Here is an 18581-nt window from a genome sequence, read left to right on the forward strand (position 1 = left end):
TTAGTGAAAAAGAAGACAGGAGACCTCAGACCGGTCATAAACCTACGTACACTCAACGCTCACGTGGTCTACCGCCACTTCAAAATGGAGGGAATCCACCTTTTACGGGACCTCCTACAAGACGGCGACTGGTTCACAAGATTGGACCTCAAGGATGCCTACCTGTCAGTACCGGTACATATCGACAGCAGATACTTCCTCCGCTTCCTGTGGAACGACCAACCATGGCAATTCACTTGCCTCCCTTTCGGCCTCAGTTCGGCCCCATGGTGTTTCACCAAACTGTTGAAGCCGGTAGTTACTCATCTGCGCGCAAGAGGAATTCGCTGCATTATATACCTGGACGACCTCCTAATCTTCTGCTCCGTCAAGTCAAGACTCAGACTACACACACGTTTTGCCATGGAACTCCTAGAATCCCTAGGGTTTACGATAAACCATCAGAAATCCGCTACAACTCCGTCCCAAACCATACAGTTCCTGGGTTTCGAAATCGACTCGGTCTCCAGCACGCTCCGACTACCGACAACCAAGATCGCAGCGATTCGGAAGGAAATCCGCAAGACGATCCGATGCCAATCAGTTCCCCTACGCAACCTAGCTCGAATCGTAGGCCTTCTCTCGGCATCCATCCAGGCCATCTTCCCGGGCCCGCTCCACTACAGGGCGATGCAACGCCTCAAAGCATCCTTCCTCCGCCGGAACCCCACTTACGATCAACCCGTACCAGTGACGGCAGAAGTCCGGGAGGAACTTCAATGGTGGCTGGACAGCATGCAGGCCTGGAACGGCCGAGCTATCTTCGGCGAAACCCCAGATTTCGTACTGGAGTCGGACGCCAGCCTTTGGGGTTGGGGCGCCACGAGCGAGGATGTATCGACAGGGGGAACCTGGACTCCACAGGAACTCAACCTACACATCAACTGCCTCGAACTACTGGCAGGCTCCTTCGCCATACGCAGTCTGGCAAAGGACAAATCGAATTGTTGCATTCTCCTCAGGATGGACAACATCTCAGCCGTCCGCTACATCAACCGCTTAGGCGGAGCCCGCTCACGACTCCTATCCGAACTCACGAAAGAGGTGTTCGACTTCTGTCTCCCACGCAACATTTCCCTCAAGGCGGAATACCTCCCAGGGGAGACGAATTTAACAGCCGACTGGTTCTCTCGACATTGGAGAGACGACAGCGATTGGATGCTGGATCCAGAGATATTCAATGCCCTCTCGAGAAGGAGAGGACCCTTCCATCTAAACCTCTTTGCATCCCGCAACAACAGACAAACGCCAGACTTCTTCAGCTGGCTCCCGGACCCAGAATGCAGAGCAGTGGACGCTTTCCTCCAGACCTGGCCCCCCTTCGGCGCCTACGCATTTCCCCCATTCGCCATGATAGCGAGGACTCTCCACTATCTGAAGACACACCAGATCTCTCTGCTCCTGATTACCCCCCTATGGCAGAGTCAACCGTGGTTCCCGGACCTGCTAGCGCTATCCTACGCAGATCCGCTCTTACTACCATCCCATCCGACTCTCCTCAGGGATCCGAAGGGGAACCCCCACCCGCTGATAATGGAAGAGAGACTCTCCCTGGTGGCTTGGACTCTTTCCGGGGCACCTGGCGAGTCAGCGAACTATCGCAGACTGCTAGGGACCTCTTATGGGAGTCGTGGGCACCGGGGACGAGACTATGCTACATCTCTGCTTGGACCTCCTGGTCCTCTTGGTGCTTGGAACGGGATCTCAATCCACTTACGGCACCTATTCCCACCGTCCTGAACTTCCTGACGTCACTTTTTACAACAGGAAAATCTTATAGGACCATTAACGTAGTCCGATCAGCGATCTCAGCGGCCCATATCCCCATCCAAGGAATTCCAGTGGGCAAGGATCCTATGGTATGTAGACTACTGAGGGCCATGCGACTCAAACGCCCTCCGGCCCCCAAATACAATCAACTATGGGATGTGGACCTCGTCCTCAACTTCTTAAGAGAATGGCCGCCTAACGACAGACTCTCACTCCGCCAACTTTCAGCCAAAATGACGGTGTTGCTCTGCCTAGTTTCCTTTCGTCGGGTATCCGACGTTAGAGCCTTCGAAGCCAATGCCTTCTCAATGGATCCTGAAGGGGTGACATTCCATGTCTCCCGACGCACCAAATCTAACTCTACCACTATTTTTTACCCCTTTTTCCTCACGGAACCCCAATTGTGCGCGGTCGCAACCTTACGCAGCTACATGACGGCTACCGCCTCTCTCCGCCCGACTCCCTCCGGTCAACTTCTGATCTCCTATGTCAAACCTCACAATCCAGTTTCCTCTACCACTCTCGCTAGATGGGTACGCTGGATCTTGTCACTAGCAGGCGTAGACGCCTCTTTCGGGGCACACTCGGTGAGAGGCGCGGCTGCTTCTTCGGCCTTTTCAGCCGGAGCTTCACTATCAGATGTCCTACGCTCAGCTGACTGGTCCCGCGAATCCACTTTCCGGACCTTCTACTTTAGACCGAACTCCTGCGCGGCTTTTTCCTTATTACATCAGCGTTAAAAATGCAAAATACGAAGCCTCCTGTCATGTAATAAAATTGAAGATTATGCTAGCTTTAGTGTACTAATAATCTTAATTTTAATAAAGACAGGAGGCGAGTATTTTCCCACCCATACCCACCCTTTCGGTCTTCAAAATTTTCTATACTGTCCTTCTCCTATTCTCCTATCTTCTACTAGGATCTAGTCTCTGCTCTCCCTGCATATTCGACTGTTCTACGCATTCTGTAAATATCTTAAGTCATGATTGTTGTGCCCTATGTTTCTTTAGAAGGAAATGTATGTATTACCGATATATTACTATTTAATTATATAATCTTACATAAAAATACTGTACGAAAGTCTCCCATGCTTTCAAAGTCTCTCGACTAGTACCTAACCTATTCCACACTCTCGTTTCAGCGTAACTCAACGTGGACCTCCAACTATCGCTACGTGGATTATCCCAAGTTTATCCTAACTGGTTTGGATTGATTCCCCAAGTTTCCCTTACACTCCACATGGATGGTCCTAAGACTCTCGGATTTATTCTTCTGTTACAGACCCAAGACTGGCTTTCGAATCAACATTATTTGAACTTTGCCGTCTGCGATGTCGCTAGTTGAAAGAGGGGGAGGAGCCTGTTCACTGGGAATACTATACCTCCTACTGTTTTTTGATTGGTTCTTGTTATCACTTTCTTTACTGCTATGGAGTTTTAGTAAAGAGAGATATGCAAAATACTCGCCTCCTGTCTTTATTAAAATTAAGATTATTAGTACACTAAAGCTAGCATAATCTTCAATTGTAGTTGGATCTAGACTTTGATTTTTTTTTCCCACAAATTAATTAATTAACCCTGGGCATTGATTGTACCTAACATCATTAATAACAGTATCATTGTTATTTTGCTGTGCAATTGTATACATTTTATATTAACCAGAAAGTAAAATAGATTTGATTTAGTCCATGATATAATGTCCTCTCTAATTGAATCCATGAGCACAGTCTCTTTTTCCATAATGTCCTTTGAAAGTCCAAACAATTTGTCATTTTTTTGAAATCAAACAGTTTTTGTCCTGAAAAAACATGATTGGTTCTGTAATAAAAAAAAAACAGATGGCAGTATGTTTTGTTTTTTTTACATTAATATGTTTCTTATACATTAGTAAGTTTAAATTGATCACTATGCACAATAATTGACTTACCAACATTTTTCCTTTTTTTGGGGGGGGGGGGGTGTGGGGGGGTGTTGAACCTGTATTCTATATATATTTTTTTTTTTTTTAGAATAACATAAGGACCTTTTCCAACTTACTTTCAAGGGATCTGCAACTTGTTTTTAACGGACCTGGTGTTTTCAATGATTTTACCATCACCTTATTCTCTAGTTTAAATGTAAATGCATAGTTTCCCAGTGCTACATATTTAAAGGGACACTGTAGGCACCCAGACCACTTTAGCTTATTGCGGTCGTCTGGGTGCTGATTCCCCTTTGAACCTAGTGCTGTAATGTTAAACATTGCAGTTTCAGAGAATTGCAATGTTCATATTGCAGCACTAGGTCTGCCTTCAGTGGCTGTCTACCAAACAGAAACTGGGGGCGCTTCCGGAATCGTAACAGACTTTTGGTCCATTATCTAACGCTGAACGTCCTCATGCTCTACATGAGGACATCAGATTTTCCCCATAAGAAAGCATTGATTCAATGCTTTCCTATGGGGAGGTCTAATGCGCGAGCGGTGTTTGCCGCACATGCGCATTAGACCCTGCTCGTCGCGGAACAAAGGAAGGGGCGGAGCTTCTACACAGCACCGAGGAATATTGGCGCTGGGATAAGATAAGTAAATAGAGGGTTTTTAACCCTCTATTTACTAGGGAAGGGGGGCGCAGGGCAAGGGGGAGGTAGAGGTATCGGTAGTACCAGGAATACAGCTTTGTATTCCTGGCACTACAGTATCCCTTTAACCCATTGTTTACCAGAAGAGACAATATTTGAAGCAGCAATTTTTTTTTTTTAAATTTGACAATTTTTATTTTGAAAGTCTCAAGTTGATTTGTGGAGGGTACAGAAGAGAAAGGGAACAGGGACACATTTGACCTTGGACAATTGGTCCCATATTCAATACGATAACATTCATTTGTTAGATATTGATACAGATACATAATCAGGTACAACACATTTGCTTTGGAGATACATATTCAAAATCAAGTGTATACAGTCACCTTCACATGCCCTGACTCAATCCCTGAGTTAGTTTCTGTGTTCCTCTCCTCCCTCTCCCCTCTTGGGGTACAACAATAACCACAATAACTTGAGGTAGAACTAAGGAATCCCCTCCCTAAGGTGGGATTGGATGGGGGGTGGGGGATTGGGATTGGGTTACCTTCCCGCTTTTCTCATGTTTATTCGTATGGCTCCTAAGCACCAAGTAAATTCAATGGCTGTTGAAGCCTACATGTGTGATCTCCTTCACATTCTTTAAGTCCCATGACTTCCGCCCCTCCGGGGTGTGGTTCATGTTATACTCTATACCCAGCTTTGAAATGATCCCACCCGGCCCAGGCCAGTTCCATTTTCAGTTTTTTCCCCTCCAATTCTGCGTATGCTATTTCATATTTTTTGTTTTTTTTCCACTGTGTCCATGATACCTTTAATTGTCGGGGGTCTATCACATTTCCAGTGTCTCGCAATGAGATAGAGGGTAGCGAGTAGAACGTGGGTTATTAACACTTTGTTTTCCCATGGTATATTCATTGGTAGACCCAGTAGCAGTAGGTACAGAGGGTCTTTTGGTATTTCTATTTTTGTAATGTCTCTCACCATGTCGTGTATCTTTGTCCACATCAGGAGGAGGACCGCACAGGTCCACCAGACATGGATCATTGTGCCCTTTTGCGTGCTACACCTCCAGCACCGAGGAGAGCTATCTGGGTATACGCGCGCCAGTCTAGCTGGGACCATATACCATCTCAATAAAAAATTTCTGTGCAGTTCTACGTGCGCTGCACAATGTGTGATTCCTTTTAGTGCCCGTAGGCACGTGTCCCATTGTGTACTGGAAATGGGCCCCCCGCGGTCCCTTGCCCATTTCACTGCGTATCTGCAATGTGCAAAGGGCTGATGGGTGTTAATTGCTTGGTAGCACACTGACAGCTGTTCCCTCTGTGGGGTAAGCCCCGTACATAATTTTTCAAATCGGGTTATGGACCCTTCCTGGCCTGCCTGTGGTTTTTGTTCTTTTTTGGAGTCTAAAAGTGTGTGACTTGGAGATATGCGTATAGTATGGACTGGGGGATACTGTAATTAGTCACTAGCTGCGAGAAGGGTATCCTGTAAAAGCAGTGGACGTGGTGGAGTCCCGCACGCTGCCATGCAGCTGCGTTAAAGTGCGGAATCCAGTACGGTAGGGCCGATATTGGTGTGGCCTTGGAAATTATGTGTGTCCTAATTAGTTGGTGTTTGTGTTTTTCCCATGTTTGCAGCATAAACTGCGTAATTGGCAACAAGTCCGGCACCTTGGGTCTCTGCTCGTTCGGCGCCCAACATATTGTCGCTAATTGATTTTGCAGGGCCTCCTCTTCTATTGTGACCCATTGTGGCCTCACTCTGTCCCCCATCACTTGTGTCAGTGGTGCCAGCACTGCCGCCTTGTGGTATAAAAGAAGATTTGGGACTCCTATGCCTCCCTCAGTGTAGCTTCTGTGCAGATGCTTCATGGCTACTCTAGGTGGCCTACATTGGCGCTGTTATTGGCAGCATACAAAAGATATATTGTATCTTAGGCAATAGCATAATTTTAAAAGCTACCGCTTTCCCCACCCACGAAATGTATTTGTCCCTCCATTATCTCATGGTGTGTGCGATTTCCCTCCAGATCCTAACATAGTTGTCTACAAGGAGGTTGTTGGGATTACGGGAGAGCCACAGGCCCAAGAACTGAATATGTGTGTCCGACCATTCAAATTTAAACCTTGATTTTAGATATTGAGTTGTTGTCCCTGCAAGATTGATCCCCATAGCCTGGGATTTGGATTCGTTGAGCTTATAATAGGACACCACCCCATATTCCATCAGTATTTTGTGGACCTCTGGTACAGACGTCAGCAGCTGTGTCAGAGTGATGAGGACATCGTCCGCAAATAGGCTAAGTTTATGTTCCCTGCCTCCTGCGTTAATGCCGTGAATGCTCAGTGTTGATCGGATAAGTTCCGCCAAGGGTTCGAGTGCTAAAATGTACAGGCTCAGCGACAAGGGGCAGCCCTGCCGCGTGCCATTGGTCAATTTAAATCTAGTAGATGTATACCCACCCGTGGACACCACCGCTGTCGGTCCATTATACAGGGCCATAATCTGAGAGACAAACTTGTGCGGAATCACGAATTTTTCCAGGGCTGCGGCCAAGAACCCCCAGCCCAGCCGGTCAAACGCTTTTTCGGCATCCAGCGAAAGCAGGAGGCCCTCAGCCCCAGCCCTTCTCATGTGTTCCAGCAAGTCCACCACCCTACGAGAGTTATCCGCCCCTTGTCGCTCCGCTACAAACCCCACTTAGTCTCCCTGTACTATGGTGGGTAGGACTGCGGAAAGACTAACCGCCTGAATTTTAGCATAAATCTTCGCATCCACATTAAGCAGCGATATGGGTCTAACGTTTTTCATTTAGTGGGTTGTTTTCCTGGTTTAGGTAGCGTGATAATATTGTCTAGAAGCATGTCAGGCGGTAAACCCCTGTCGGGGCGGTGGCGTTAAACATCGACGTCATGTATGGCTCCAAAAGGTCGCCAAATACCCTATAGTACTTTCCTGTCAGGCCATCTGGTCCTGGAGCTTTATGGGGTGGCAGCCCCCCTGTGGTCTTTAGGATTTCGCTAGCCTCGATAGGTGCAGTCAGGGACGCGGTTTGGGTGGCGGTTAGTCTGGGCAAAGTTATCTTATCTAGGAAGGTTTTGATCTGTTCCCCAGTTGGTATGGAGTTGGGTTGGTCTGTCTCTATGTTGTATAAAGTTTCATAGAATGTGGCGAATGCTTCGCTTATGTCTTGGGGTTTATGCACCGTCTTTGAATTATTCATGCGTATAGATGTTATGCCTTGTTTCGCTTGTTTGTGTTTAAGGAGATTGGCTAGTACCTTGCCTGCTTTATTGCCTTGATGGTAGAACTTAGCTTGTAGTTTCTGTAGTTGGTAATTGGTTTTAAGTAAATTAGCCTCATCTATTTGGGATTTGAGTGTTTTGATTTGTTTGGCCAGCTCGTTGGATGAATTTAGCTTGTTTTGTTTTGTCAAAAGTTCCAATCTGTGAAGTCTTTCTGTAATTTGTTGTTCCCTCTGTCGCTTTAGGTAACTCGCCCTCTGTATGAATAGTCTCCTAACTACCGCATTGTGGGCCAACCACAAGGTATCTAGGGACGTCCCCTCTGAGTTGTTCCTGGTAAAATAGTCTGTCAGTTCCACTCTAACTTTTTTGACAAAGTCTAGGTCATGTAGTAAGGATTCGTTGAGCCTCCAGAACCCTTTCCCTTTGTATGTGTGTGTGTCTCTTATGTACAAAACTACTGGTGCATGGTCAGACCATGTGATCTGCCCTATCACACATTTCTCTATTTGTATCAGGTCTACAGGGAGTGTGTTGTATCAGTCTAGTCTCGTGTAGGAATTATGAACCTCTGAATGGAATGTATAGTCCTGTTCTTGGTCATGTATGGTTTGCCACACATCTAACAGGTTGTGGAATTGTAGTGCTCGCATGTCTTTGGTTGGTAAATCTGGCCGATGAATCCAATGTTGGTTCCGCTATAAAGTTAAAATCCCCACATAACACTAGGGTACCTTGTTTTAATTTATCAATCTTGTTGCATAACGTCTCTAAGAACTAGGTCTGGTTGGAGTTGGGAAAATATGCATTTGTTAGTGTGTAGGTCACTTTGTTCACTATGCAAACCATAATCAGATATCTCCCTTTAGGATCCAAGACTTTGCGCAGGAGGGTGAATGCTACATTATCATGTACCAGGATAGATACCCCTCTTGCTTTTGTGCCTGCAATGGAGTGATATTGTCTGCTATATGACTGGGAGTATAGGCTGTTTGTTAAAATGTGTTTCCTGAAGGCATACTATGTCACATTTCCATTTGGACAGATCTTTACATATAAGGTTACGTTTGTGTTGGGTATTCAACCCCTTAACATTGTATGTGACTATTTTCATGTTTTGTACTCGGGGGGTTCTTTGGGCCTCTTGATCATCTTAGGTTGACTGAGCTTCGGTGTCCCTGGTGGAAGGCGTGGGAATGTGGGAGCAGGTAGGGTGGAAAAAGAACATAACATAGAATAAATAACCTGCATTGTAACAATAAATTTAAACATAAACATAATGGCCCAAGAACTGACCCCTTGGGGTCTGTGGTTGCCTCTTTGTGGGCCTTGGCAACCACTTGTGGACGTGGCGAAAATATCCTCTACCATAGAGAGCAACATCCCCTTGGCATTGGGTTTACTCTGAACTGCAATCTTTGCTTTTCCATTAGCATACTCCCCTTTAACATGTATTGTATATAATTCCCACTATGTATATATATATATATATATATATATATATATATTTTTTTTTTTTTCAATGTTTACCCGCTTCTTAGAAGAAGTGGTCCAGTCAGACTGTTTTAAACAACTTGCATATTGGTTTTACGTTACCCGTAGAAGTTCAACACCTCCGTCTGGAGTAATGTGTGCACTGTCCCTTTTGACTGAGTCATGGTGCTTTCTGCCATTCTGGGTTTAGTCTCCCAGTGCTAGAATCTTGTGGACACTTTGCGTTCTGTATAGGTATGTCCCAGTCTTTCAGCTTTTGCTGACCTTCTTCCACTGTTCTGATTGCGTGGAGAGTCCCATTTTTCATCACTTGAATCCTTGTGGGGTATCCCCAGCGGTAAGGCACATTTTGCGCTCGCAGAGAGGCCGTGATGCTCGCCAGGTTCCGTCGCTGTTGGAGTGTTGCCTATGACAGGTCTGCGTATATTTGTAAGGCTTTGTATTACTCCATCGGGCGTTGTTTTCGACTTGCTTTCATAATTAAGTCCTTTACGTGGAAGTAATGGATCCGCATTAGTACATCCATTGGTGATGATAACGATATATGTTTCGGTCGTCCGACCCTGTGTATGCGGTCTATAATAATCAGATCTGGGTCTACCTCTGGTATAAGTTTGGCGAAGAAGGATATGGTATACTGAAGCAGTTGTTTGCCGTCCACCTCCTCCGAGATGCCCCTAATTCTGACATTGTTTCTCCTGGATCGATCTTCCAGGTCTGTCAGTTTGTCTTCATGGGCTTTGATTTTCTGTTCCAGCTCCTGCATGGCGTCCGCCATGCTATTGTGGGCTTCTGCATGCTCCGCCATCTTATTTTCTATATGAGAGGTGCGGTCCCCCAGATCCGACACATCTTTAGCTAAGTTAGCAATTACCTCTTTAAATTGATGCATTAGGGAGTTGTTCAGGGTTTCCAGCAGGGGCTTGATTCTTGTCTCCGTTATAGGACCCTCGTTCCCCATCTGCACCTCATTGTCTGTGTCCGACATGTGAGCATCCGCCCCGTCTTCAGCGCCATCTTGCTCCCTCTCCGGCGGCTTTTTTGTCTGGGTGCCTTCTGGGCAAAAATGCCGCTTTATCCATTTTTGCCTAGTTTTTTGCTACAATCTGGTAGGGTAGCTGGTCAGGTGTCGGCAGGAGTAATTTGCTGCTTGTTATTTGCAGTTTAAGCCGCTGAAATTCGTCGCTTAGGAGCACAGCACGTCCATTCCCGCTGGCTGTCGGCCACGCCCCCCTGAAGCAGCAAATTTTAAAACTGATTGCAGCTGTTCCTGTAATACTTTCAACTATTCAGCATGTCCTGATGCAAATTTGAAAGAACTTGGAACAAAAGGTTCATTGGGGAAAGTGATTGGTATTGTTCTGCCTGTCATTAACTAATGAGGTGACACTTGCGTTTTAGAGTTTGGAGTTGCACAAATATATATTAATACTCCTAGTAAATGTGTTACTCAACTACTCCCTTTAACTACAGGCATTTTTTTTTTTAATTTAAATGTTAATGTAAAATAATTTAAAAAGAGTTCCACGGTCGTTTTGCCACATATACTCTCTGCAATTTTGGTTTCTAGTCTTTAGGTCTTGGATTAAATTGAGCACATATGAGACACTCCTGTACTATCTTTATTCATCATTCTTTTAAATTAGGATGATATCATTTATTTTGCAAGATCTTAAACAGTTTTTCTGTACAGACTTAAATCCTGCCCGCATTCTCCATCATTAAATGTAGGAAATTAGCTGTTCCTGATATGTTTGTCACACCAAAGTTCCAATAATCAAATCAGATTGTATTGCAGCCAAAAATGTATATTTATTCTAACATGCACACCATGAGAAAATAACACAAAATCTTTGCACACATCTGGACCAATACAGCAATGTGTAAGCACTTCAAGATAGTATTACATTTTGTTGTTAGAAGTATTGGTGAGGAATTTCTAACTGTAAATGTTTTATATGTCTAAAAATCAGTTACTTATGAGGCATACACATAAGGTTACCTGATTCTTTAAAATATGTGACCATCATAGAAAAAGGTTGCGGCTTAACCATTCTGTCCAATCTACGATTAGAGCCAGACGTTATTCAAATGTTTAGGAAATAGGGGTAGGTGATGTATAGAGTCCCACGAGGGGAAACAAACATCTATTTCTACATAGGGATATTTCCTAGGGGGATATGAGCTTTTGCAGCTAGGTGCCCACAAAGGCACACACCAGGATACCAGCTAGCAACTGTACAGTTTTGCCGCTATCCCAGCCTAAGTGCCCATTAAGGCACATACTAGCTATTAATTTCAATTTTATTGCTTGGGTATTTACTATGGGTATTGCTTAGACCGTTAGCATGCCCATCTCCTATTAGCAACGTGCTGTTTTTCGGCTATATCCTCCGGCATACCTATTGGGACCCTGTTGTATTTTATTCAATGCAGGGTTATTCCCTAGGGGGATATTAGCTTATGTATATATATATACATTTATATTTTTTTCGTGTTGGGCAATTTTTTCTTTTCAGTAGTTTCTACCTTGCAGTTTTCTCCAGGTCCCACGAGGCATTCGTTCTCCTGTATTTGCAGGGCTATATATAGCACACTATAGCTAATTTTTTGTTGACTTTTACCATTCATTTTCGTTATATGGTAATAGCATCCTACTATTGATTTCACCCTAGGTAACTGTTATAAGGCTACCGTGCAGCCATTACTGCAGGGACATATCTACTTAACTACTGTTTATACTTTTTGCCCGATTAGTGTCCAATCTCTTTGTTCACCGTCTTTCCGTCTGTGTACACTTAGTATGTGCAGTTGCAGTCACCTTTTCTGCCCCAATTATCCATCATTGAGGCAGTAGTGAACAGCAACTCTGTCAGTCTTTCTGTGTGTGTTTTTAGTTCGATTTATTAAAGTATTTTTCTAAGATACCTTTCATTATTGAGGGACAGTCCTCTTTTCCTTTTTGCTCGCAAATATCAGGAGAGCTCCACTGTTTAAGAAATGAGGAAGGGGGGCCCTACCTTTAATCAAGCTAAGGATAAAAAGTGATATGCAAACGAAAAGTATAACTTGAAAAAAGGGAGATCTACTAAACGGTGCCCAGGGGATCAATTGTCTGGAGTACTATCATCTACGTTCCAGTTCCCCTAGTGTCCTCATTGGAGCTCCCTATTAGGTGGTTACAGTGGTGCATCTCATGAGCCCTTGACTTGTATCCAGACTCCTGACCTGCACTCTGTTTACTTTATTTCTCAATTTTGTGTTTAATACAAATGGTTATACTTGGGGGGTAAAATATAATTTACACAAAGGTCTTTCTGTTTACATGATTAAATGAATTTCTTCAAAAAGAAACTTCCTAAAACACATGGGAGTCTTGCTTGCAATACTAGGTCAAAGGGTAATATCAACAGGCTTTCATCAATCATTATCTCAACAAGAACAATATATGGGGACCATTGGTAAACAAATACATATGATCTCTCAGTTCTTGTGTCTGAAAGTATTTTAAAATGAAATTAATTTCAACTACTACAAAAATTATAATATTCACATCACAAAGATAAAATCCTACAACCCATCAGATATTTAAAGTTCAATAAATATATTTCATAACCCAGTGCAGGTGTGTCCCTTTTATTCACACTCTACGCAGTGGAACATGCACATTCTAAACATGAAAGGGTTTGGACTAAAAAAATTAAATTGCAGAGTCTAGATCTGGAATTAGACATAATATGTGCCTTGGTTGGTTCTTGAGATTGTTTAGAAAGGATTGAAGATTACATTTCTTGAAATCCCTGGTGATTATAATGTTGGTAGAGGATTTAGTGGACTTTATTTTGCGTATGCCGTACACTAAACAGTGGTCACTGAAACTGTTAGTGAGAACACCTACATACTGGATTCTGTCAGGACAACTGGAGAGAATCCGATCTAGCAAATTATGGTTATGGCTTATCATCTTAATTTGAGTTGGGGAGGAAATTAATTGTATTAGCTGCAACATGATTTATTATTTTTAGGATTCAGCCAATCATTATTAAAATCTCCAAAAATCAACAGTTCACTTTTTTGGTTTTGAGCTACAGTTTCACAAAGGAATTGGGCTATGTCTAAAAAGGAATGCACTAGGGAGCTAGATGGGCCTTAGATTCCTGCAACAATGATAGTTTTACTGAAAGGGATCTTGATTGTGCCAGAAAGGAAATCAAAGGTGGCAGGGGAGCTGTAGTTTTTTTTTAAAAGGGTGAACTTTAGAAACAATCCCAAGAAATTATGCATTCCCAAAGGAAAGATCAAATTACTTTCCAATTTAAGATGAAAAACAGACTAAATTGGATTAATAACTCATCAGCTAAAAACAAAAGAATATGAGAATGTTGTCTTCAAAAAGCATTTACCGTATTTATCGGCGTATAACACCCACTTTTTCTCCCTGAAAATAGGGGGAAAATCGTGGGTGCGTGTTATACGCCGATATCCCATAATTACTTACCGGTCTTGAAGCGTGGGCCGGTGTTCAGCGCGCACCGCGGTACAGGAACTTCAATTTCAGGTTCCGGTTTCTGGCGGGACTGAAAGGAAGTGTGCACACTTGTGCACACTTGTGCACACTTGTGCACACTTCCTTTCAGTCCCGCCGGAAACCGGAACCTGAAATTGAAGTTCCTGTACCGCGGTGCACACTGTGAAGCCGGCCCACGCTTCAAGACAGGTAAGTAATTATGGGACAAGGGAAAGTGCACTAGGGGACACTATGGGAGGGGGGGAGAATACTATGGGAGGGGGGGAGAATACTATGGGGGGGAGAATACTATGGGAGGGGGGAGAATACTATGGGAAGGGGGAGAATACTATGGGAGGGGGGAGAATACTATGGGAGGGGGGGATACTATGGAGGGGGAGAATACTATGGAAAGGGGGGGGAAACTATGGGATGAGGGGGGTTACAATATTGGATGAGGGGGAATACTATGGAAGGGGGGGAGAATAATATGGGAGGGGGGGAGAATACTATGGGAGGGGGGGAGAATACTATGGGAGGGGGGAGAATACTATGGGAGGGGGGAGAATACTGTGGGAGGAGGGGAGAATACTGTGGGGGGGGGGGAGAATACTATGGGAGGGGGGGAGAATACTATGGGAGGGGGGAGAATACTATGGGAGGGGGGGAGAATACTATGGGAGGGGGGAGAGAATACTATGGGAGGGGGGAGAGAATACTATGGGAGGGGGGGAGAATACTATGGAAGGGGGGAGAATACTATGGGGGGGATACTATGGAGGGGGAGAATACTATGGAAAGGGGGGGAGAATACTATGGAAAGGGGGGGGCACTATGGGATGAGGGGGGTTACAATATTGGATGAGGGGGAATACTATGGGAGGGGGGAGAATACTATGGAAGGGGGGGCACTATGGGATGAGGGGGGAATACTATGGGGGGGGGGGGGGGAAATTTCCTGGAATTTCCTTCTTAAAATGAGGTGCGTGTTATACGCCGGTGCGTGTTATACGCCGATAAATACGGTATGTTTTTCAGCTCTAATAGTTAAAAGAGTTATTTTTATAATAATCTAATCTATAATTTGCGTAGGATAGGTGTATGCTTCTCTTATAGAACTCAGTCTTCTCTCCTCTCAACTGTTTCTGGGGTGTTATTGTGTTTTGTTTGTAAATGTCTAGGCATGCAAAAGTGTGGATGTAATATTATTACTGTGGAAACAAAATAAAGTTTATTAAGAATAATAACATTCAATATTTGCTTTAACCACAAAGAGCACTATTTACTTTGTTGTTAATTCCATGATCATGAGATAACGTGAATACCAATAAGAGATAAGCCGAGATGTAACTTTATTTTTAATAGTTCAAATGTTTTGGATTGTGTTAACGTTCAAAATACACAAAAACACAATTCTAGCCTGAATTCAGGAGGTGTAATGGGATGAATAAACGGCTGTGATTATAACTGATGCATTTGACCGGTAAAACTAACATGAATGTACTTTAGTTTCAAATAACATGTCACACGTATCTATTATATATATAATTAATGTAACATATATAATTTTACCTAATAATAATAATAATAATAATAATAATAATAATATCTTAAAAAACAGAACTTAAACAAGTTGCAGAACAATTGGAATTGATGTCAAACCTTTCTTCTTTTCTTTTTGTAAAATATGCTTTAAAATTGTGTTTTCCTCAGTAGGAATAGCAATAATCTATTTTAATACAAAAAAGGCCTGTCACTTTTTCTCTAGATCTCCCTTAGAACCAGGAACTGCTTGTGCCAGCAGGTAAACAAAAAAGCATATAGGATACAATACAATAGCTATACTGAAGCAGAGTATACAATAGCTATACATTCTATTTACTGATGAAAAGAAACCAGCTCAGTACTGTTTTTAATGTATTTCAGCATCAGCAAAGAAACAGTATATAAAGACTCGTCATTCTGTGTAACAGCACAACTTGCATGAGCAGATCAACCATCACTGAAAATGGGAAAGGTAAGATGATCTGAATATTGTAAATATTTGCAACACAAGAAATTTTGGAAACAATAAACAGGTTTTTTTTTTTTTTTTTTTTTAAATGAACCAAAACAAATTCACATTGTAAATGCTTACACTGAATGCCAGCAAACTTTATCCTATACAATATATCCTATCCTATACAATATACTGTGGTGAGTTTATCTAGGCCAGAAACATGACAACATAATATTCCGTAAACTAGTTTTGGACATTTGCCGCCTCCTCAAATACGAATTCATCAGAACACATGCATCACATGTTTACTTTTTTCAGACTCAAGACTAAGATTTTTTCAGTTTTTGAAATGCATGGTTGTTTCACAGATTGTCTTCTACGAGGATCGTAACTTCCAGGGCCGCTCTTATGAGTGCAACTCTGAGTGTCCAGATATGTCCTCATATTTTCATCGCTGTAATTCCATTCGAGTGGAAAGTGGAAACTGGATCCTGTATGAGCACCCCAACTATAGAGGACACCAGTATTACCTTAGCAGGGGAGAATATCCTAATTTCCAGCAATGGATGGGTTTCAATGACTCCATCAGGTCTTGTCGTATTAGCCCTCAGGTAAATATATTTACCAAAGCAGTTAAGAATCTTACATAAATATGAAGCAGTCCAACAATACATTATTTTCCAATTATTATAGGTTTACCTTTGCAAAGATGACCTTTTTTGACTATTAATAATTATTTTATGGAATATATATTCAATTCACAATTCCATTGTCAGGTAACAGGTGGGTAAACATTGATTAAAATATATATATATATATATATATATATATATATATATATATATATATATATATATTCTCGTATAGATTTTTGATGTTTACATGCAATTATACAATTATTTTACTCTTGTTTATAAATATTTTTTTCTTCGTAAAGCACCATGGATCATTCAGAGTTAAGGTCTATGAGAGGGAGGATTTCCGAGGTCAGATGATGGAGTTCACTGAAGATTGTCCTAATGTCAATGAGAGATTCCGTTACCATGACATCAACTCCTGCCAGGTGCTTGATGGCTACTGGATGTTCTATGAGGAACCAAATTACAAAGGCCGCCAGTATTACTTGAAACCTGCAGAGTACAGAAGATATACTGACTGGGGTGCCACGAGCCCAAGAATTGGCTCATTCAGGAGACTTCACCATTTCTAATAAGTTGTATTTATTACTAAATCAGCATGTCATTAAAAATATAATAAAAGCTTCAAAAATTATCTAAGGTCTATATTTGGTTTATTTTCTATTTTTGTTGTGGTTTTATACCTTTTACTTTACATGCAAAATGCAAACACTTATTTTAAACCACAGTTCAGTAAATAAATTATTAATATAACAGTGGTTCTTATAATAACAAATAATGAGCAAGTAATAAGTTATTTTTTAGATACAGTCCCTCAGAAAGTTGGAGTTGTAACAGACAAAATAGCTTGTTTTACTGAAGATGTTTTGACCAAATAAAAAGTAATAGTATTTCTTAAAAAACATTTTCATTCTTTCATCAACTCTGTCATGTATCACATAATATCTATGATATTATTTTCTGATATGGAAAAAAAATCTTAATGCTCTCTTTTTAGAATATAGTACATTCCTATATATATATATATATATATATATATATATATATATATATATATATATATATATATATATATATATATATATATGTGTATATATATATATATATATATATATATATATATATATATATGTTCCAATGCTTGCACTCCTGTTATCAAGTATATGCCCGGTGCTTATCAGCAAATAGATATAGAACAAATAGTGTGAAGATAGCACTCCAGGGACTTAGAGGTATCATGAAAAAACTTAATTTTATTCATGCATCTGCCATGGGAAATCAGCGTTTCAGTTCTCTGATGGAACTTTCGTCAGAATACAGTGCAATACAACAGGCAGTGTTTAAATAACATGAAAACATAATGAATACATTGCATACAGCCTTTGCTCACAATTAACCCCTGGACTGCAGCCAGCTGCATTGAAAAAATTGCAGGTAAATTTGACCCAGTATGGCTAAAACTGCTGGTGCAGAAGTGTACTGGAATAAGCTGGTTGTCATAGTTACCAGTTGGAATGCATAGGGGCATGTATATCGGGCAGAGGAGGTAGCTGATCGTAGCCATAAGGCTGAAGAGTAAAATCAGAATAAAGAAAATCGGGCTGAATGGGGAAGATCTCTAATAAAAAATATTAGAGAGAAATTCCCAGAGACAGTACATGTTGGAAAAGGAAGAATATGCTGTAGCTTAAAGTGAAGGTTAAGCTAATAGTGGAAAATAGTCCCTAGAATAAGGTATAACTATCAGTCTTGTAGTTAAGCTACTGCTCATAAACCAAGTCAAACCATTAATAACAGGATAGAGGTAGGGAGCAGTACATGTGGATAGGACTATGAGTAATAACCTCTTACTGTAAGTACAGGAGAGGAATGCAGTGCCTGTGTGTATGTATTGCAGTACCGAACATCCCTAGCGGGAATATGTGGGATATGTGAATGGTGCTAGGTATGAAGTCTTAGCCAGGAAAAAAAAAATGGCATGGGCAAATAGATGTTATATAAACACACTAGATATAGCAATGCTACATATCAAATTAGATGAATGTGACCAAGTAAATATATAGAGCAAACTATAGGTACATCGAACCAAAGTAATACATAGAGCAAAATAGCAGGAGACTGATAGGAGAACTGCAGTTGTGTTACCTGTAGTGGTTACACAGTAAGCGCAGGGTGTTTTAATTAAACACATAGAGAATGCATTTGTACCATTGTAGTCAATATAAGAAGTACCAGATGGAAAATAACATGTTCAATCTGGTACTTACTATGTATATAAAATATTTGATCCGGTCAGAGGTACAGTGTAACTCCTGTCATCAT

General features: G+C 41.9%; 1 protein-coding gene across 2 annotated transcripts; it reads left to right on the forward strand.

The window, feature by feature from the left end:
* Positions 1–15559: 15559 nt before the first annotated feature.
* Positions 15560–16893, forward strand: LOC134570798 (gamma-crystallin-3-like). Of its 2 annotated transcripts, XM_063428777.1 has the most exons (3): positions 15560–15639; positions 15990–16232; positions 16559–16893. In XM_063428777.1, exons 1-3 carry the CDS (start codon positions 15631–15633, stop codon positions 16829–16831), a joined length of 525 nt encoding a protein of 174 aa, XP_063284847.1. In that variant the 5' UTR covers positions 15560–15630; the 3' UTR covers positions 16832–16893. The 2 variants fall into 2 exon arrangements, with proteins under 2 accessions (XP_063284847.1, XP_063284846.1); XM_063428776.1 differs by lacking the exon at positions 15560–15639 and having other exon boundaries at positions 15975–16232.
* The last annotated feature ends 1688 nt before the right edge of the window (positions 16894–18581 follow it).

This window comes from Pelobates fuscus, chromosome 8 (genome assembly GCF_036172605.1).
Source record: "Pelobates fuscus isolate aPelFus1 chromosome 8, aPelFus1.pri, whole genome shotgun sequence".
Lineage (NCBI taxonomy): Eukaryota > Metazoa > Chordata > Amphibia > Anura > Pelobatidae > Pelobates > Pelobates fuscus.

Coding starts and splice junctions, on each gene's coding strand:
- LOC134570798 (XM_063428776.1), top strand. CDS start 15,975: ATGGTTGTTTCACAGATTGTCTTCTACGAGGATCGTAACTTCCAGGGC. Junction 16,233..16,558: donor CTTGTCGTATTAGCCCTCAG/GTAAATATATTT, acceptor TTCTTCGTAAAG/CACCATGGATCATTCAGAGT.